This window comes from Opisthocomus hoazin, chromosome 38 (genome assembly GCF_030867145.1).
Source record: "Opisthocomus hoazin isolate bOpiHoa1 chromosome 38, bOpiHoa1.hap1, whole genome shotgun sequence".
In the NCBI taxonomy this organism is placed as follows: domain Eukaryota; kingdom Metazoa; phylum Chordata; class Aves; order Opisthocomiformes; family Opisthocomidae; genus Opisthocomus; species Opisthocomus hoazin.
This window is the reverse complement of record NC_134451.1, coordinates 1,639,919-1,659,856: the sequence shown is the minus strand read 5'-3', so window position 1 is coordinate 1,659,856 and position 19,938 is coordinate 1,639,919. Positions and strand designations below refer to the sequence as shown.

Genomic DNA, 19,938 nt, shown 5'->3' with positions numbered 1-19,938 from the left:
GGGTTAGCCAGAGGAGGGCTAAAGTGGGACTTGCCAAACCCCGTGCTTTAGCGACGAGCCTGTATTTAAACCTTCAGACAGGAGAGAAGCACCGCGAGGTCCGTGACGCGCTCCGTCACAGGCAGCAGCAGAATCTGCAAGGGGCGCAGCTGGAGACGCTCTCCCGGGCTTTGGGAAAACCTGACGCTGCTCTGCTCCCGCTGACCCGCGGCTCGCACGGCCTGTGCAATTCCACCCAGAGCTGAAACCCTGTGGGAAAGCCCAACCTGCAGCCCGTGGCTCTCCGAAAGCCACACCTCACCGTCTGAGCCCACAAACGCAAGACTCACCAAGGAGTTTTCCAGGCAGTGGAGGAGACGGCCGTGCTGCGCGGTGCTCGTGCCTCCAAGGCTTGTCCTGGCACGAGGGACGGACGCGCCGCACAGCGTGCGGGTGCAGGGCCAGACCCGGGCTGCACGTCGCTCCCTGAGCAGGCCACAGAGGGAGAACCCGCACGCCTGCGCACCAGCCACAAAATGGCACCAAAATGGCAGCGTCTACCAAAACAAACAAACAAAAAGCCCGCAAGGGTTTGTTTCGGGTGCCTGGACAGACGCGGTGATTCACTGCAAAATGCTCAGTGACCCTTTCTTCCTCTGCCTTGTCCCATAATCCATTTTAAAAGCACGAAAAGGAAAAATAAAACCTGTTTTTTATCCAAAACAGCCCTTCATGCCTTCGTCTCCACATGCCCAGCGTGGCTTTGGGGCTCACTGGCTGTTTAGGAGACCAGTCTGGGGCTGAGGGAATGCATGTTCCTCACCTCAGGACTTCTTTCCAAGCAGATGGTGAATGAAAACATGGCTTAATCATTCAGTTTGTCTCCTGCCACCAGTTTAGCCAGGTTTAGACCCAAAATACTGAAGATGCTTCATCTGCGCGCTCACCCACCCTCAGCAGTGCCCCGTGCCGAAGCCAAGTGCGTCTCCATGGGCCGCCCAGGTGCCGCGGCCGCTCGCATCCGCTCATGACCTGGTGGCTCCATTAAATCCTGAGAACCGACACAAACCACCACGTCACCCGAAGCCTGGCTGACCTGCTGCGGCACCTGGGCCACCCCGGCACCTCTGCAGCGGCCTCTTCGCTCTCGTGGTGCCACCGGGATGGCGTGGGTGGCATCGCCTCTGCTCCTGCCGCGGGGCTTTTCTCCAATACAGATCACGGCAGACTTATTTATATCACCCTTATCCCAGTAGCAGAGCCTATTTTTGGGCCGATGCTCAAGCATCAGAGCAGCACAGGTTATTTTAACCCAACGCTGGTTTATTTTTGGAGCTGCCCTTCTCCGCACGTGCTCTGAGATGGTTTCCAGCTACCGGGCGCTGGTGAAGCCAGGAGCATGGGGAAAGAGGGACCATACGAAGAAATTTTACAGAATTTAAAACCTAAACCAGCCTCTGCAGCAAAGCTCCCCTTGACTCGCCGCCTGCCTGGGACGCGCCCCGCAGCTTGGGAGGCAGAGCATCTGCAGGACGGGCCGTGGGAGGAAGGGTTTCTGGAGCAGATAGCTGTGGGCACAAGGACAGGTGAGACGGTGTGCAAGATGGAAAGGAGAGCAGGGTACACCAGGGGAGAAGAAAAGGAGAGGCGAGAGCTGGCTGCTCCTAAAATGTCCCGGGTCACAAGGTGGTGACCCCAGGCACAGGAGGGAGCAATAGCTTTGTCCACTACATCCAGAGGACCTCGGCTCTGGTCCCACCACGGGCCACCCCGGAGCAGCCTGGAGAGGAGACGCCTGGAGCCGCCCTGCGCGGATGCCGCAGCTGCGCCGTTTTTCGAGCAGTGAGCAGGGACTGCTCGGCAGCCGGGCGCTGCGGGGTCTCCTCGGCTTGGAGCTGCCCTCGCCAGCGTGTGGAGCCGGGAGCAGCAGCCACTGCTCCGTGGCAGAGCTCGCAGCCCCATCCTCAAAACCGGGGTGCCACGTATGGGGGGGGTCTGCCAGGCCCGCAACGCCGGGTGGGGTGGCAGTGGCATCCAGAAGGCTCGCAGCTCCATCCCCCAGCGGGGCAGCAGGACTGGAAAACTTACTTACCAGGCCAGGAAATACCTTCAAAATTAAAATATGTAAAAAAATAACTTTAGCAAGATCTTCCCTGGCTCCTGCTGCCCTTCTCCCACATCCTGATCCCCAGCCTCCAGTCCCTGCTGCTTCCCATATCCGCAGCCCCCCCTGCATCCCACCACACACCTTCCACTTGCCTCAGTTTCCCCCTCTGCAACCTGCCCGATGAAGGGAACCAGGGCAGCGGGCAGAGCGCCCGGCGCTGCGCCGTCACCCTCCAGCCCCCGTTTGGGGATGCGGCAGATCTCACCACCCCCCTGGGAAAAGTGTGTCAGGGCTGGAGCCGCTGCCAGCCGGGATTCCTGGGATCCCAACCCAGCACCCCGCAGCTCCAGCCCTGCCCTCCCAGCACCCTTGGGCCCAGCACAAGATGGTGGGAAGACTGGGGGTCTCACTACCCCCCTCCACAGCCACCACTGGCCCCGTGCCCGCCAGCCTGCCCGCAGCCACGTGCCGACCACATCGGTCTCAATGCATTCTGGCATCAACAATTGTTACAAAGGAAAACTTCAGTTCAGCTGTATCAGGTCACCTGGTACATACAGTAAAGTGCTTGTTTTTGTGGGTGTTGGGTTTTTTTTTTTCTTTTTTGGTTTTTTTTGTGGTTTTTTTTCGTTTTCATTTTTGTTTTCCAGCCAGCCCCCGAGCATTGGCCAAAGTTACAAACCAAGAGTGCGTTAACATGACTCTCGTCAAACCAGCTTTGGCAGTCTTCATCAATTGTAAAGTGGAGAAAGTTTCTCCTGTTTTGATAAAAAAAGTTAGCTTCACAGTAAACGTTTCTAACCAGTTCTAAGTTGAGTTAGTCGGCTGAAGGAAGGGCGGGGGGGAAGAAGAGGAAGCCAAAACACTTAAAATTTCCAGCTTTAAAAAAAAAACAAACCAAAAATCCCCACAAAAAAACCCAAACAACACCACCTTTTTGAAGTTGGTTTCCAAGACAGATGCTCTACAGGGGGGAGGAAGGCTTTAAAAGAGGAAGAGGAGGAAGAAGGCTGTTGGTGAGGGGGGTTAGCTGGTGCCAGACCGCGGGCCGGGCAGCATCTGTCTGGAAACCGCCCCGGAGAGGCGCTGGCAGCGGCGAGGGGACGCCCGGCCCTGGCACGAGCATCGCCCCAGCCGTGCCGGTGCGGAGCCAAGGCACCCACGGGTCCCCAGCACCACCGCGCGTCAGGGCTCGAGGAGGCCTGGGCGATCCCCCGCCTCTCGAAGCGTTTAAAACTTCTCTAGAAACGCCGACCCTGCCCCGCACGCCGGAGCTGCCAGGAGCTCGCCAGCCCCGCGGCACAGGTCCCCTCCGGACCCCGAGTGCCACGCCAGGAGCGCCGGGTCCAAAACCGACCCCCCCGAGCTGCAACGCAAAGCCAAGCCTGGGCCGAGCGACCAGCGAAGAGCTCGGATGCTCGCCGGCACGTCCACCGCCTCGCCGCAAAGACGCGGCCGAGGATGCCCACGCGTGGGCAACGCGCCCACGGGGACGAGCTCCGGCCCAGCGCGCGGCCCCCCGGCCACGCACCCGCCGCCAGCAGAGCGTGCACCGCGTTTCTCTGTGGAAGAGCTCGGCCTTACGCACGGGAAGAGAGGGAAATTCAGTCTGCCAACACCAGCACGGGGGCCAAAAACACACGGGAGAGACTTCCCCCTGCCATCCCCTTCCCGAGATTTTTTTCTTTTTTAAAAACAGGGCTGCGGCGTGCAGCATTAACAACAGCTTCCACAACACCAGCTCAAGGCATCGCGTACTGTACAGCAACCAAGTATTTCTTAATGTAAGACAATAAGGAATTATCGACAACTGGTAAGACAGAATAAGCTATAAAAAGTAACAATGTACAATCAAGATGGATTTCTTTTTTTTCCTTTAAAGGAGGCTTCTCCGGGCTGTCGCGGTGCCTGTGCTGGGGGTCTCCCCTCGCCGCTGCCCTGCTCCTCCCCACCCTGTGTGGTGGGACCGGGGGCACCCAGGGGAGAGGGCAGAGGCGGTTTTGGGGGGAGCACCCTCCCAACCCACCGATGCTGCTCAGCAGAAGGGCCGGGAAGGGCCAGAAAAGACGGTCCCTGCCCCAAGCTCCATCAACACCCGAGATCACCATCTCCCAAGCTCACTCACACACACCTCCCTGAAACAAAAAACAACAGATATTGCATAGTTTTGCTGTCAGCAGTCTTCAAATAAAAAGGAGAACTTTGTTTTGCTTTCAGAGACAGTGACTGTGTCCTCAGCTGAAGACCTGGGGGGAGTCTCTTCCCCGGCTCACAGCAAGCTCCCAAAGCCTTCCCCTGTGCACGCCATGGGCCGAGGCTGCTTTTTCAGAGTATAAAGCTCAAAGCATTCAGCTGGAAGGGAGAGGAGATCGCTAACGAAGGGGCACCCTCCCTCCCGGTGAGGCGCGGGGACGGCGGCGGGCGCAGCTCGGTGGCACGACGCGCGGCGGGCAGCGGGGCTTTGCCCCTCCGGCGTGGTGCCAGGGGGGGTTCGGACGAGCTGGAGGCCAGCCCGGCCCCCAGCACGGGCGCTGCTGCCTCACCCGGACGGATCCGGCCCCGCTCCGCAGAAACCAGCCAAGGGCCTCGTCCCAGTTCAGCACCCCCAGGCCCTCCCCCGCGAGCATTCCCTCCCTTCCCCAAAGCAAGCTCCGAGGAAAGCGTGACTCCATGCATGAACACACATGAACACGGATGCACACACATGAACACGCATGCCCAGCTCTCCCCAGCCGCCCGTCCCACCCTGCGCTGCCGCCGCGACCCCAAACCCTCCGGCCCCGCATCCCGAGCCCTTCCCAAGCTGCTCCCCAGTGCCGTGGCCCTCGGGTGCTGCCGCCAGCCCGGCCGCTCGCCCACCGGCACATCCTGGGGCACTCGGCACCCTCGGCACCCCCAGACCCTCCGGCCACGGCAGCCTCGGGGACAGCCCGAAGCCACGCCAGGTCACACTGCCCTGCAGCGAGTCCCAGCGCTCTTTAAAGGGGGGCCCTTCCCTTCCCACAGAGCACCCCGCTATTCCCGCAGGGGTATTATTTTTTGGCTGCTCCAGCCGCCCTGGAGACCTCATCCTGCCCTGCACCTCCACCAGCCACTGGTGAGCCCCCCCCTCCACAAACAGGGGTGCAACGCACGGCCCCAGGCGCCTGAGCATCCCCCCGGCTCTGACCTTGCCCCTGGGGAGCCGCCGGCCGGAGCGCGGGAGGAAAGGAAGACATTTCTCCATGCCCTGCAGAAAAGCACAGCTAGCAGTTTAAAACCAAAAATTTAAAAAAAAAAAAAAAAAGAAAAAAAGGGGTGAATAGCTTATTCTGAAAGCAGGCTGCCGAGGAGAGAGGGCGGCTCAGTGGGACGGGAGCTGCTCCCTCGCTGGCACCGTCTCTCCCCGGCCCGAGCTGCTCCCTGCCCGCCGCAGCCCCTCGAAGCGCAGCCGCGGATGCCCCCGAGCACGGGACGGCGGGGGTCCCTGCGCCCGGGAGATGCCTCCCAGACCCCCGGGAGGGGGGGTTTGTGGGATCGACCCCAACATCGGAGAAAGACCCGCAGCTCCGAAGGGAGGGACGAGGTTAAAACGCAACTCCCGTTGTCGAAAACGCGACCGAGGGCCTTTTGTTCACAGCATGAAATGAGCTGAACTCGGCAAAGCGGCCGCGGATACAAAGAGTCCTTTGGTGTCAGGGAGGGAGGAAAAAATGTCAGAGGAGAAACCAAGAGTCGGGGAAACAAAAGTCCGTGTGTCAGTCAGATGTCCTGGGTGAAACAACCTTAATGATTTAATACCTTAAAAAACAGATCTTCAACAAACCCTCCCAACCCCAGACCTACAAGATCAGCAAAATCTTAGAAACCAGCCGCAGGGACAAGTCCTGATCTTGTCAGTAGCCAGAAATGGTGGGGGGTCGGGGGGGAGGGAAGAAAAATATAGGATGGGGGAGACGTGGGGTACAAGAGGTCCGAGGGGTGCAGCTCAGACTTGGTCAGCCACCAGGACCACGGGGGCTACCAGGTGCTGCCCAGCAGCCACCGCCTTGACCAGGTTGCTCTTCTGCCGCCGCTTGGCCAGCTTGGACTCAGAGGGGAGGTAGAGGTGCATGGCCCATGAGGTAGCACTGATGGTGATGGGCTGTGCTTCCTCCTCCACCTCCTCTTCCTCGTCCTTGTCGCGCTGTGTCAGCTGGTGGTTGACAGCAACGGCCTCTGCGGCGAAGGAGGTGAGCTCTTTGGCACTGCTCTTCCTGCGGGGAGAAAGCGGCTCAGGGTGGGATGCGGGGGGCTGCAGGGAGGTTGGGGGGCAAATATCGGGGTGTCCCCTCGCGCGCATGCCACGCCAGATGGGTCAGGCACCAAAAACACGGCTCCAGCCCGAATCACGTGCTGCAACCGCTGCCCAGACGGCGAGAGCCGCAGCCGAGCAGAGCCGAGAGCGGCTCACTGGGGAGAGGAGCCAGGATTTGGGGGGCTGGAATGTGTCCCCCACCCCCACCCCAGGGCCACCCACGCTCACCTCTACAAGATGATGGGGGTCAGCAGGCTGTTATCCAGGACATACTGCAACGAAACACAGCCGCGTCAGAGCCGAGCACCCCGCAATGGGGTGTCCCCCCACCCCGGCTTTCGGGAGTGGGGGAGGGGGTAGGGGGGGCAGCAGCACTCACCCCCTGCACCCAGGGGTGCTCCAGGACCTGGGCCGCGGTGAGCCGCTTGTTGGCATCTCTCACCAGCAGCCTGGAAATGAGATCTTTGGCCGCAGGGGAGATGTGCGCCCAGTCCTTTTCGGGAAACTCGTACTTCCCTTTCCGGATGCTCTTGAAGATCATTTTCTAGGTTGGGGGGGGGAATAAAAAAGGGGCTGAGCTGGGAGGGGTGCTGCCAAGCCAGTGGCGGGTTTTGGCACTGCCGGGGTCCGCCACGCACCTGGCAGGTGTTGCACATCTCGCCCATGTCCCAGCCGCAGTCGGAGCCGCAGCGTTCCATGAAGGGGGTGTACCCGCTCAGCATGTTGTACAGGAGGACGCCCAGGCTCCACAGGTCGCAGCGCTTGTCGTAGCTGGGCACCTCCTTGTGGCTGTAAAAAGTTTCCACCACCTCCGGGGCCATGAACTCGGCGGTGCCGCACTGCGGGGAGAGGCGGGGGTGAGCTCCAAAGGACAGGGGAGCGATGAGGCAGAGCTCAGAGACGGGGGGGGGGGGGTCTGCCAGAACTAAGGGGCTACCCCCTCCAAAATGAGGGTGCAGACATGGCCGCTTCCCGGGTTTGGTCCTGGCAGGGCAGATCATCCCGGCCAGGTTTCCCATCGCCACGCGGGGGATGTCACAGCCCTGCCACCCCCAAAAAAAATAAAACCCTGAAGGGGTACAACACCCCCCCCCAGACCCCCCCCGGCACTGCCGCCACCGGGCCGGCTCAGCGGGGCAGCGTCCGTCCCATCGCCCGGGACACGGCGGCGGGGACGGAGCCGGCTCTGCCTGTTCCCCTGCCTGACGCGGGCAGGGCCGCCGCAGCGGCCGCCGGATCCGGTGCCGGAGGAGCTACCGCTGGCGCGAGGCGAGAGCCAGCGGTCCCGTTCCCCCATGGTTCCCCCACGGCTCCCGGGGCTCTGGGGCTTTCCAGCGCACGTGACCCGACCCGCAGCCCGCACCGCCTCGTGACCAGGGGAGAGCAGAGCTGCAGCCAGCAGATAATCACCCCGTAACATAACGAGAGGCCTCCAAACGAGAGGCCTCGCCGGCCTCGGCAGCTGATGCCACCGCAAGAAGAAGAAAAACACCCACACAAGCCCAACCCGCAGCACCCTGCATGGGCTTCCACCCGGCAGGGACCGCAGCACCCACCCCCCTCTGCCCCCGCTGCTGAGAACGGGAAACTCAGGACACCTCAGAAATTCAGGTTCTCCCCCAGGCGGAGGGGAAACGCAGAGGAACGAGGAGGGTGGGGAGGGTGTTTTGGCCCCCACCTCGGCTGTTGGGCACCCTGCGTTGGCCCCCCCCAGCATGTGAGCACCCCGGAAACACCGTGAGCACCCCGAAAACAGCAGGGCACAGGGCAACACCCTGCACGGGGGGGCCCTGCTGCTGGTGATAAGGGGAGCAGGGCTTTCTGCAGGGGGGGGCAGGCTTGGTATGTGCCCCCCCCCAAAATGTGAGACAGCTCCTTGCAACACAGGGGCACCCAGAAGCTTTTGGGGTGTCCACCCTGCAGGGGCTGCACCGCACGCAAGCAGCCCTGGCTCCCTCTCACCCGCAACCTGAGTGGGGCGGGGGGGGATCACTGTGGCCCCCCCAGCCCCTCGCCTGACCCACTTCTCCCCGAAAGCGCAGCCTCCGCGCAGCCGCCTCCGCCGGGGCCGGCTGTTGCTAAGGCTCACGGCAGCCCGGGCTCTGCGCCAGCCCCCCCTGCGCTGCCCGGCCCCCCCGCGTTACAGAACCGCATCTCGCCCGCCGCTGCTGAGGGGGGTCCCGCAGCGACGGGAGCCCAAAGCCTGAGGGGGCCTCTCCAGGGACATTCCACCCCCCCCCCCCCATCGACATTATACCCCCCCTGCCCCATGGTCTGCACGCTCACCGGCGAGAACAGCTTCGGGGTGGAAATGGGGAAGGAATCGTCCGTGAATTTGATGCCGCTTGCCAGGTCGAAGTCGCAGATCTTCACGGGGGAGACCTGGGGAGGGGGGAGAGGCGGCCAGTGACCCCCCCCAGCAGCCCCCGGGTACCCTCAGCCCCACGTTCGCGCCCCAGCTGCCGCAGCAGCATCCCCCGCGGGGAACCAGGCCCCCCCAGCCCCGGCACCACCCCCTGCTCCCCGCTCACCTGGTCCAGGCGCTCGCACAGAATATTTTCTGGTTTTAAATCCCTGTGAGCAATTCCTGGGAGGGGGGAGAAGAGGCAATGAGTGGAAAAGCCTGCCCCCCCCCAAGATTTCCACAGCAGAAGGTCTGGGGGCGGCACAGGGACCCCTCCCTCCCCATCCCAAATCACCGCCCGCGTCACGGCGAAGGGCACAAATTGCTGCTGGCCCCGAGTTCCGGCCAAACCGGAGGAGCAGGCTGCGCACCACGACAACACGACGCAGCCGGGCCTGATCCTGCGCGCCCGCGGCCGGCACCGGCCCCTGCTCCCCGGGCAGGAGGGGGGGGCAGCACCCCCCGGCTGGGGGGGGGCATGGCTGCACCCCGGGGTGGCTCGGCTCACCTCTGATGTGCAAAAAGTGCAGGGCGCTGGCGATGTCCCGTACCACCATGCTGGCCTCCTGCTCGTTGAAGCGGCATCTCCGTTCGATGTGGGTCATGATGGAGCCTGTGGCCGGGCAAGAGCAGAGTGGGGGCTCGTGGGTGTTGGGGGGGCTCCCGCCGCCCCCGCTCCCCCTGCCCCGGCACCGCACTCACCTCCCCTCATCTTCTCAACCACAAGGTAAAAACTGTCCTCCTCCTCGAAGAACTCGATCAGCTGCAGGATGTTCCTGCGGGGACGGTGGCATCAGCCTGGCATCCCGCCAAAAAGATCGCGGGGTCCCCCCCTCCCCGCAGCCCCCCACCCCGCATGGCTCCTTGGGGGAGGGCCAACGGAGGAGAAAATCGGGTTTCCAGCGACTGAAACCACGCGGCTGGGGCCCCCGGCCACATTCCAGCGGGGAGAGGGGCTTCCAGCGCCGGGCCCCGCTCCCTAATGGCTCGCAGACCCTCCTGGCTCGCTCGCCCCGCTCCAGAAACAGCCCCGCTCAGCAGCTCTCCGCGGCGGGACAGCGAACGCCGCGGCGGCAGCTCGGCTCGCCCCTCGGCACCGCTCCAACTCGGCCGCCGCGGCCCCTTCGTCATGGCAAGCGGCTCCACGTCGCCTCGGGATGCTCCCGGCGAGGCCACGCAGAGGGAGAGCCGCGCAGGAGGGCGGCCTGCCTGCCGCCCATGGGTGTCTCGAGCGTCAGCCCGGTCTCAGCCCGCGCCCTGTGCCCACCGTGGGGGATGGGGATGGCGGCTGCCCTGCGGTACCTGTGTCCCTGGCACAGATTCAGCATCACCACCTCCCGTAAGACCCTGTTGAAGACTCGGCCCTGGCGCTTGTCGATGATCTGCAAGACAAAGCGGGCGAGACTCAGGGAGAGGCACCGCTGCCGGAGAGGGACCGGGGCCGGCAACCACTGCGCTCCAACTCAGCCGGCGCTGGGGACCCCCGGGGCCAGGCAGAGGCAGGCGGGGGGTGCCCGAAGGGGTTAAGGCAGCAGAACAGGCTGTTCCCGGTGGCGGGGCCAAGCCGCTCCCTCCCGGGGCCCGCGGCCAAGGCGAGCTCCGCGGCCGAGCCCCGGCGCAGCCGCCCCGGCAGCGGAGCACGGCCCTTCGCCCCGCCGGGCGCTGGCACAGCGGGTGCCTGGTGGACGTGCCATGGGGTGAGCAGGGGGTCTCCACCCGCAGGGGAGAGCTGGGTGGTCCCACTGACCCCCAGCCCTTCGGGGCACACTGAACACCCAGCCGCCATGCAGCCCTCCCCCTGCCTCAGTTTCCCTGCTTGGGCACCCAAAAGCACCCGGGGGCAACAGGGGAAGCCAAGTGCCCCTTGCGTTTGGACACAGGGCCTGTCCCAGCCCCCCAACGCCGTGACTGGGAGCCTGTGGGGTGCAGGGACGCGGCACCACCATCCCCGACCCCAAAAGCAGCTGGCTCACCCCGACCCCTCTAGTGTTTGCGGGGGCAGAAAGCCCTCCCTGGGGCGAGCGGGGGCTGGCCACCCTGCCACACCACATGCCCCTGCTTGCCCCAAGTCCCTAGACGTGGCGCAAGCGTTAATTTAATCTCGCGTCTGCCCTAATTTACAGGGGTAGGAGCGTGGCTAAGGGGGTTGACCAAGGTCCTGCAGCTGGGCGGTGGCAGAGGACAGCGTGCCACCTGTGTGGCCTGGCCCTGCCCCGCTCCTGCCCCTCTCCATCCCCCCTACTCCGTGAAACCGTCGTCCTGTGCCAGCTCCGCACAGCCAGGAGAGCCAGGAGCCCAGGATGTGGAGGGCAGAAGGAGAAACTGAAGGCAGGGGGTGGGCAGGAGCCGGCTCTGCAGCCCCAAGCCCCGCGGAGCTTTACCTTCACTGCGTACTCCTTGTTGGTGATGAGGTTAACGCAGGTCTGGACTCTGCCTTGGGCCCCTTCTCCCAGCACCTCGTCGCACAGCCAGTAAACATCTGGCAGGAGAGAGGGCGCCTGAGCTGCCGGCCCCACCGCGGCACGGGACACCACGGCTGTCCCTGAGCCTGGGGACACCAGGAGGGCCCCAGCCCTGCCGCAGCCCGGGGGGGACCCCTGGGGTCCCTGGGCAGCCCCGCTCACCTTCGAACCTGCCGGAGAAGCTGTTGTTCTTGCTCCTTTTCTTGGTGCTGGGGGTGTCGATGGGCTGACTCAAAGGCACATCTGCGCCGGAGCAAAGCCACCGGCGTGAGTCACCCCCGGCCACCCTGCGCTCCCCCCAGCATCGCCAGCCCCGGGGCAGCCCCCCAGCGCCTTCAGGGCAACGCAGAGGGCCGACATCCCGGGGTCCAGGGTGAGGGCACCCCCCTGGGTGGACACCCGCAGCTCACCAGGACGGGATGGGCACTCAGAGACGGGCTCCAGGTCATTGGACTTGTCGAGCTCCAGGTCACTGGACTTGTCGAGCTCCAGGTCAAACGCCACCTCGAAGGGATTTTGTTCCTGCAGGGGCCAAGAACAGGAGTGAGACGGCAGCCGCCGGACCAGCCGCCGCCGCCCGCCCGGTCCGGGCACGCAGCCGGGCACGCCACTGGCCTGGGCACACACCCTGCTCGTGCAGGGCACCGGCTCACGGCACTGCTGCCAGAGGGATGCGGCAGAGCCGGAGGAAGAGGAGGAGGAGGAGGAGGAAGGGTTTGACCACGTCTCCTGCCGGGGATGTTGCCGCGGGGTCATGCCTCCGCGCCAGCAGCCCCAGGCCGGCACGCAGGCGATGATGAGAGGGACTGGGGCTGCGCGTACCAACCCAGCCCCGAATCTCCACCCCGACCTGAACTACAGCCGGGGGGGAGGAAGAAAAGCCACAGGGCAGGACGGGCTCCGGAGCCACCGCACCGCGTCCTCCCGCCTCCCCGCAAGGTCACGGGGGGCCGGAGCCCACTCAGCGCCGCTCCGGTGAGCGCCGTGCCCATGGCTGCGTGACGCCCGTGACCTGGCAGGATCGGGCCCCGCTCCCAACCCTCCCTGCACCCCGCATGGGTGATGGGTGTGGGAACCACTGCCTCCCCCACCCCAAACCCAGCGCCTCCGCCCCCAGCACCCCAAAGGGGACATGGGGACCTTCAGCCCCCCCCGAGCCACCCCACCGCGGGACGGGGCAGTGCCGGGGGCACCCGGCCGCGAGGCGAAAGGGCCCCGTCCTCCACAGGGTTACGAAATCTGTTTGGGTGGAGGCAGCAGCTCCCGGCGGCGTTCCCCAACCCACCCCGGTGCCCCGGTGCCCGGGCCGGCTGCCAGCCCCAGCGCGGCGCGGGAGCAGCCAGCCCCGGCCACCGCCACCAGAAACAGCCCGAGAGCGCTTGTTTGCTGCCAGGGCGGCTCTCGGGGGGCCGGGGGGTCCCCATCGCGGTGCGGGGATGCCAGGAGCATCCCCCCCAACCAAGCACCACTCCTGATGCCTGAAAACGCTCCTGCGCAGCGTTTGGCCAGATTCCTCCCCCCCGCCCCCCCTAAAAAAAGACAGTATCAGGGTTTGCGGAGTGCGGTGTCACCCTCCAGCCCCCCCCAAGGCCCCCATGTCATGGCGGGGACGAGCGGCTCGGGCCCAAGGCCCTGCACCGTGGGCAGGATGAGGCCTCCCGGGGGGGCTCCAAGGGGGTACAGGGGGAGAGGGGGCCCTGCCCGCTGCCGCAGCACCGGCGCACAAAAGGTTTGGGGGATGGGACACACAGGGCAGACGCTGCGCGGTGGCTGCGGCAGCGCATCCGAGGTGTCCCCCGTGTCCCCCCCGTCCTGGTCCCTAACCACCCGGGGTGGGGGGGATGGAGGGGGGGCCCAAACCCCAGCCAGAAGTCCTCAAAGCAGGATTAGGTGTCAGCTAAAATAAGCTGGGCAGGTTTCGGGTGAGCTCCCAGCATCCCTCGCAGACCCGGGAGCCAAAGTAAACAAAGCTTCCATGAAGATGCCCAGCTGACGAGAGCCAGCGTTTGGGGGACCCAGACCCCCCCCCTCGCACCCGCCTCGCGTGACAGCGCCCAAGAGGGACAGGGGTCCTAGTGCCCCGGCTGCAGCCCCCTTACCAGGATCTGGCCCTCGCACAACAGGTCCTGGGCTGGGCCCGGCAGCCCCCCCAGCCCCTGCTCACAGACGTGCGGTGAATGGGTGCAGCTGGGGGGGGGGACATGCAGCCCACCCGCTGACCCACCCCACGGGGGACACCCGTGGGAGCTGCAGCGGGGTGAGCAAAGCCTTGCTGCGGGGGGGAGGGGTGTGGGGGGTGTCTGACCCCCCCCTCGGGGAGCACACCCTGAGCCCCCGGGGCGGGGGGACAGGTGGGTCTTGCGGCCCGAGTTGGGTGGCAGCACCCTGGGCGCTCCCCTCCCTTCTCGGGGGTGGGGGGAAGGGGGGAGGTCGCTGATGTGTGTCCGTGCCCCCCCCTACCCCGGGCAGAGGATGCGGCGCAGAGCGCTGCAGATCGCAGGATCCGGCCGCAGCAGACCTGCACCCCAACCCCGCACCCTTCCGTCCGCCCCCCAGAGCACCCTCCCCCCACTCCGGAGCATCACGGGGGCGGGGAGCACCCCCTTACCTTGACGGAGCGGTGGAAACCGGGGTTCTCAGATTCCTTCTGCACCATCTTGCTGCGGGGAGGGGGCAGGGAGAAACACGGGAGGGGTGCGGGGCAGGAAAAAGCCCAACCGGCCAACCAACAAAAACAGGAAAATAAACCGGGAAAGGGGGGAGGGATGTGGAGGAGCGGCCAGAGACATCGGGGGGGTGCCAGGGGTGGGACGAGACCTGCGGAGAGAGGAGCCCGGGGGGGTGGGTGTCAGGGGGCTGCGGCCCGCACGGGGCCCGCACGGAGCCCCCCCGGTCCCAAAACCCCCCCGGCGCTCACCGGCCCCGCAGAGCCGCCGCTGCCGGGGGTACCGCAGCCCACCCCGCTCCGCATCGCTCCGCACCGCCGGGAGGGGATGCTCCCCTGCCCCCCCCCCGGAGCTTTATGGCAGAGGCTCCGCCCCCCCGCCCCGCCCCCGCCGTGTGACACCGCCCCCCGGGGGGACACACCCCCACCCCACCCCCCGCGCTGCACCCAGGGGCGGGGACCCCCCCAGCCCCCCCCGGCTGCACCGGGCGGGGTGCGGAGAGCCCCAGGGACACCCCCCGGTGTCCCCCCCCACCCCAGCCCACGCGTGTCACGAGCGGGGCGGTGCTCAGCCTCGAGGCCTGCGCGCGGCAGGGGGTCACAGCACAGCCCCCCCCCCGGCCCCACCCCGGCTGGGTGGCACCGTGGGAGCCCGTCACGGCGCGGGTGTCCCCTCTCCCTCCCCCCACCCCACGTCTCGCGTGACGCCGACCCGGGCTGAGAACGCACGCGCCGAGCGGCGGCGCCTCGGCCAATGGCTGCGCATGACGTCACCGCCCGCGCTGCCTATTGGCTGCTCACCCCCTCCCCTCCCGAGCCGCCACCGCCCCGCCCCACCGCGCCCTGCCCCCCCCGGGCACCGCGTCACGCTCCGCCCCCCTCCCCGCAGTCCGGGTGTGCCCCCACCCCCCAAAGTGCCGGTGGAGCCACAGCGGGGGGTCGCGACCCCCCCAGGCCCCCAAATTCCGCCCTCTCGCAGCCGGGGCAATCAGCGCCCTGCTCCACATTAGCGCTAACGAGGGCGCCCCAATTAGCGACACTCCTGCTAATGCACCCCAGGATGCCATAGGCCTTCTTGGCAGCCAGGGCACGCTGCTGGCTCATGGTCACCCTGTCGTCCACCAGGACACCCAGGTCCCTCTCCGCAAAGCTGCTCTCCAGCAGGGCCGCCCCAGCCTGTACTCGTGCCTGGGGTTGTTCCTCCCCAGGGGCAGGACCCTGCATTTGCCCTTGTTGAACCTCATCAGGTTCCTCTCTGCCCAACTCTCCAGCCTGTCCAGGTCTCGCTGAATGGCAGCACAGCCTGCTGGTGTATCCACCACTCCTCCCAGTTTGGTGGCATCAGCAAACTTGCTGAGGGTACATTCTAACTCTTCATCCAGGTCACTGATGAAGAAGTTAAACAAGGCTGGGCCCAGTACTGACCCCTGGGGCACACCACTGGTTACGGACCTCCAACCAGACTCAGCGCCGCTGATGACAACTCCCTGAGCTCTGCCATTCAGCCAGTTCTCAATCCACCTCACAGACCACTCGTCCAGCCCACACTGCCTGAGCTTCCCTAGGAGGATGTGATGGGCGACCGTGTCGAAAGCCTTGCTGAAGATGAGACAGACAACAGCCACGGCTCTCCCCTCATCTACCCAGCCAGTCACGCCATCGCAGAAAGCTCCCTGCACGCTCCTGGCCTGTCTGCACACTCACTGCACGCTTAATGCACACTTACCGCGTGCTCCTTGCATGGTCACTGCTCACGCTCCACGCTCACGACTTGCTCCCTGTGCACGCCTGGCCTCTCTGCACGCTGCCTGCACGCTGCCTGCACACTCAACTGAACCACGGAACCACGGAATGTTTGGGGGTTGCCAGGGCGCTCTGTGAGTCACGGAATCACGGAATGTTCGGGGTTGGAAGGGACCTCTGGGGTCACGGGGTCACGGAATGTTCGGGGTTGGAAGGGATCTCTGGGGTCACCCAGTCCAACCCCCTGCCCAAGCAGGGTCACCCAGAGCAGGCTGCACAGCACCGCGGCCAGAGGGCTCTTGAATATCTCTAGAGAAGGAGATGCCACATCCTCCCTGGGCAGCCTGGGCCAGGGCTCCGTCACCCTCAGAGGGAAGAAGTTCTTCCTCGGGTTCAGCTGGAGCTTCCTCTGCTTCAGTTTGTGCCCGTTGCCCCTTGTCCTATCGCTGGGCACCACTGAACAGAGTCTGGGCCCGTCCTCCTGACCCCCACCCTGCAGATCTTTAGAGGTATTTCTAAGGTCCCCTCTCAGCCTTCTCTTCTCCAGGCTGAACAAGTCCAGCTCCCTCAGCCTCTCCTCATAGGAGAGATGCTCCAGTCCCCTCATCATCCTCCTAATCCTCCTCTGGACTCTCTCCAGTAGCTCCTCGTCTTTCTTGAACTGGGGAGCCCAGAACTGGACAGAGTACTCCAGATGGGGCCTCACTAGGGCAGTGTAGAGGGGAAGGAGAACCTCCCTCGACCTGCTGGTGACACTCCTCCTAATGCACCCCAGGATGCCATAGGCCTTCTTGGCAGCCAGGGCACACTGCTGGCTCATGGTCACCCTGTCGTCCACCAGGACACCCAGGTCCCTCTCCACACAGCTGCTCTCAGCAGGTCTGCCCCAGCCTGTACTCGTGCCTGGGGTTGTTCCTCCCCAGGTGCAGGACCCTGCATTTGCCTTTGTTGAACCTCATCAGGTTCCTCTCTGCCCAACTCTCCAGCCTGTCCAGGTCTCGCTGAATGGCAGCACAGCCTGCTGGTGTATCCACCACTCCTCCCAGTTTGGTGGCATCAGCAAACTTGCTGAGGGTACACTCTAACTCTTCATCCAGGTCACTGATGAAGAAGTTAAACAAGGCTGGGCCCAGTACTGACCCCTGGGGCACACCACTGGTTACGGACCTCCAACCAGACTCAGCGCCGCTGATGACAACTCCCTGAGCTCTGCCATTCAGCCAGTTCTCAATCCACCTCACCGACCACTCGTCCAGCCCACACTGCCTGAGCTTCCCTAGGAGGATGTGATGGGAGACCGTGTCAAAAGCCTTGCTGAAGATGAGACAGACAACAGCCACGGCTCTCCCCTCATCTACCCAGCCAGTCACGCCATCGCAGAAAGCTCCCTGCACGCTCCTGGCCTGTCTGCACACTCACTGCACGCTTAATGCACACTTACCGCATGCTCCTTGCATGGTCACTGCTCACGCTCCACGCTCACGACTTGCTCCCTGTGCACGCCTGGCCTCTCTGCACGCTGCCTGCACGCTGCCTGCACACTCAACTGAACCACGGAACCACGGAATGTTTGGGGGTTGCCAGGGCGCTCTGTGAGTCACGGAATCACGGAATGTTCGGGGTTGGAAGGGACCTCTGGGGTCACGGGGTCACGGAATGTTCGGGGTTGGAAGGGACCTCTGGGGTCACCCAGTCCAACCCCCTGCCCAAGCAGGGTCACCCAGAGCAGGCTGCACAGCACCGCGGCCAGGGGGGTCTTGAATATTTAAAACTAAAATGAGATGTAGAAAGGCAACGTTAAAAGCCAGGGTGTTCTGGAAAAGCAACAAAAAGAGACTAGAATAGAATGGAAGAGGAAGACATGAACGTTGACAAGTGAAAAACCAACAGAGACTAGGGAACAAAACAAAAAATATAGGGAAATACAAGGACCGCGACCTAAAAGACAGATTTCGAAAGAAAATCTGTAATACTAACGACTTAAGGAATGACACAAAACTCTTAAAGACAGCGATTTAAATATCTTACACTTTAAATGAACCTTGAAATAGGGAGGAAGATTCAGGAAACCAAGGAAAAAACTAAAAACTGAGGGCAGCACACGAAAAAAGACATAGCAAGGCTATGCAAAAATCTAGACTTCTACAGCAAAACTAGCAATACCTATAAATACAGGCAACGATTTCAAAAACTCAGCCTTCAATAAGATGTCAATAGGGAGGAGGATGAAGGAAGTCAAGGGAAATACTAAACAAAACACTGGCAGCAAACTAAAATGAGATGTAGAAAGACAATGTACAAAGCCAGGGTGTTCTGGAAAAACAACAAAAAGTGACTAGAATACAATGGAAGACGAAGACATGAACGTTGACAAGTGAAAAACCAACAGAGATTAGGGAACAAAAGAAAAAATCTCAGAGAAATACAAGGACCTCGAACTAAATAAAGATTTCGAAAGAAGATCTATAATACTAACGACCTAAGGAATGACACAAAACTCTTGAAGACAGCGATTTTAAAACCTTACACTTCAAATGAACCTTGAAATAAGGAGGAAGATTCAGGAAACCAAGGAAAAAACTAAAAACTGAGGGCAGCACACGAAAATAGACACAGCAAGGCTATGCAAAAAGATAAAGATCTACAGCAAAACTAGCAATACCTACAAATATAGGCAATGATTTCAAAAACTTAGCCTTCAATAAGATCTCAATAGGGAGGAGGATGAAGGAACTCAAGGGAAATACTAAACAAAAGAGTGGCAGCAGACTGAAACAGCTGTGGAAAGACAATGCAAAAAGCCAGCATAAAGACGCAAACCAAGACAGAATGACTACCACAGAAAGGAAGACCAAGAAATGAATAACTATAAGTGAAAAAAACCACAGATTAAAGAAACAAAGGAAAAAAAATAGAACAATACAGGTAAGTACTAAGGAATGACACAAAATTCGTGAAGAAAACCAGATTTGAAAGCCTCAGACTTCACACAAACATTAAAATAAAGAAGAAGATGAAGGAAGTAACGGGCAAAACTTGTAACCCTTGGCTTCAAAGTAATTCCGGTGCAGTAATACAGTGTAGAAAGCAAGACCACTCTGGAAACCCTTCAACTTAGAAAGAAAAGTGAACTAGGGAGGAAGATTAAGGAAGTCAAGGCAAAACCTAAAAACCTGAGCGCAGCACACTAACACAATGCAAAAAGCTAGAGATCTAAAGCAAAACTAGCAATACCTACAAATACAAGCAATGATTTCAAAATCTTAGCCTTCAATAAGATCTCAATAGGGAGGAGGATGAAGGAAGTCAAGGGAAATGCTAAACAAAAGAGTGGCAGCAGACTGAAACAGCTGTGGAAAGACAATGCAAAAAGCCAGTATAAAGACACAGACCAAGACAGAATGACTACAACAGAAAGGAAGAGCAAGAAGTGAATGTCAAAAAGTGAAAAACCGACAGAGATTAAAGAAACAAAGGAAAAAAAATACAACAATACAGGTAAGTACTAAGGAATGACACAAAATTCGTGAAGAAAACCAGATTTGAAAGCCTCAGACTTCACACAACATTAAAATAAAGAAGAAGATTAAGGAAGTAAAGGGCAAAACTTGTAACCCTTGGCTTCAAAGTAATTCCGGTGCAGAAATACAATGTAGAAAGCAAACCACTCTGGAAACCCTTCGACTTAGAAAGAAAAGTGAACTAGGGAGGAAGATTAAGGAAGTCAAGGCAAAACCTAAAAACCTGAGCACAGCACAGTAACACAGACATAGCAAGGCTATGCAAAAAGCTAAAGATGTACAGCAAAATAAGCAATACGTACAAATACAGGCAATGATTTCAAAAACTTAGCCTTCAATAAGATCTCAATAGGGAGGAGGATGAAGGAAGTCAAGGGAAATACTAAACAAAAGAGTGGCAGCAGACTGAAAGACATCTAGAAAGACAACGTAAAATCCAAGGCTCTTAAGGTGCCAGTATTTAACATCAATGTCTCTGTATTTCAAGGTCAGGGCTGCAACAGTTCTGCTGTCTGTGCATACCAGTGAGAGATGACCTGCTTTTCACCCGCTCAGGCACTGCACCTACGCTTAGTCACAGATGTAGACGTATGTTTTCCCCTCCAAGATGTAATAGACAACAGGGCACTCTTTAAGTGAAACTACATAGCAGTTCTACTGATTTAAATACAAAAAGTTTTCTCCTGTGGTACATTCACCCACAAGAACTTTAACACCTCTTGATAGAAAAAATAATAAGAAACATGAAACTTTAACAACCTAGCTTCAGTGGGATTTTCTC

At 61.3% G+C, this 19,938-nt stretch overlaps 1 protein-coding gene across 1 annotated transcript in view; it reads right to left on the bottom strand.

Moving 5' to 3' along the window:
• Positions 1 to 6,006: 6,006 nt before the first annotated feature.
• Positions 6,007 to 19,938, bottom strand: part of LOC104330352 (MAP kinase-interacting serine/threonine-protein kinase 2-like) — a 47,496-nt gene continuing 33,564 nt past the window's right edge. Inside the window, exons 2-13 of the mRNA XM_075446107.1 lie at positions 11,639 to 11,750; positions 11,391 to 11,471; positions 11,148 to 11,245; positions 10,069 to 10,148; positions 9,469 to 9,542; positions 9,275 to 9,379; positions 8,894 to 8,949; positions 8,649 to 8,744; positions 7,001 to 7,201; positions 6,742 to 6,906; positions 6,591 to 6,634; positions 6,007 to 6,321 (exon numbers count right to left, since the gene is read on the bottom strand). Coding sequence (XP_075302222.1) covers positions 6,593 to 6,634; positions 6,742 to 6,906; positions 7,001 to 7,201; positions 8,649 to 8,744; positions 8,894 to 8,949; positions 9,275 to 9,379; positions 9,469 to 9,542; positions 10,069 to 10,148; positions 11,148 to 11,245; positions 11,391 to 11,471; positions 11,639 to 11,750 — 1,110 coding nt within the window. The 3' untranslated portion in view covers positions 6,007 to 6,321; positions 6,591 to 6,592. The remainder of the gene's footprint in view (positions 6,322 to 6,590; positions 6,635 to 6,741; positions 6,907 to 7,000; positions 7,202 to 8,648; positions 8,745 to 8,893; positions 8,950 to 9,274; positions 9,380 to 9,468; positions 9,543 to 10,068; positions 10,149 to 11,147; positions 11,246 to 11,390; positions 11,472 to 11,638; positions 11,751 to 19,938) is intronic.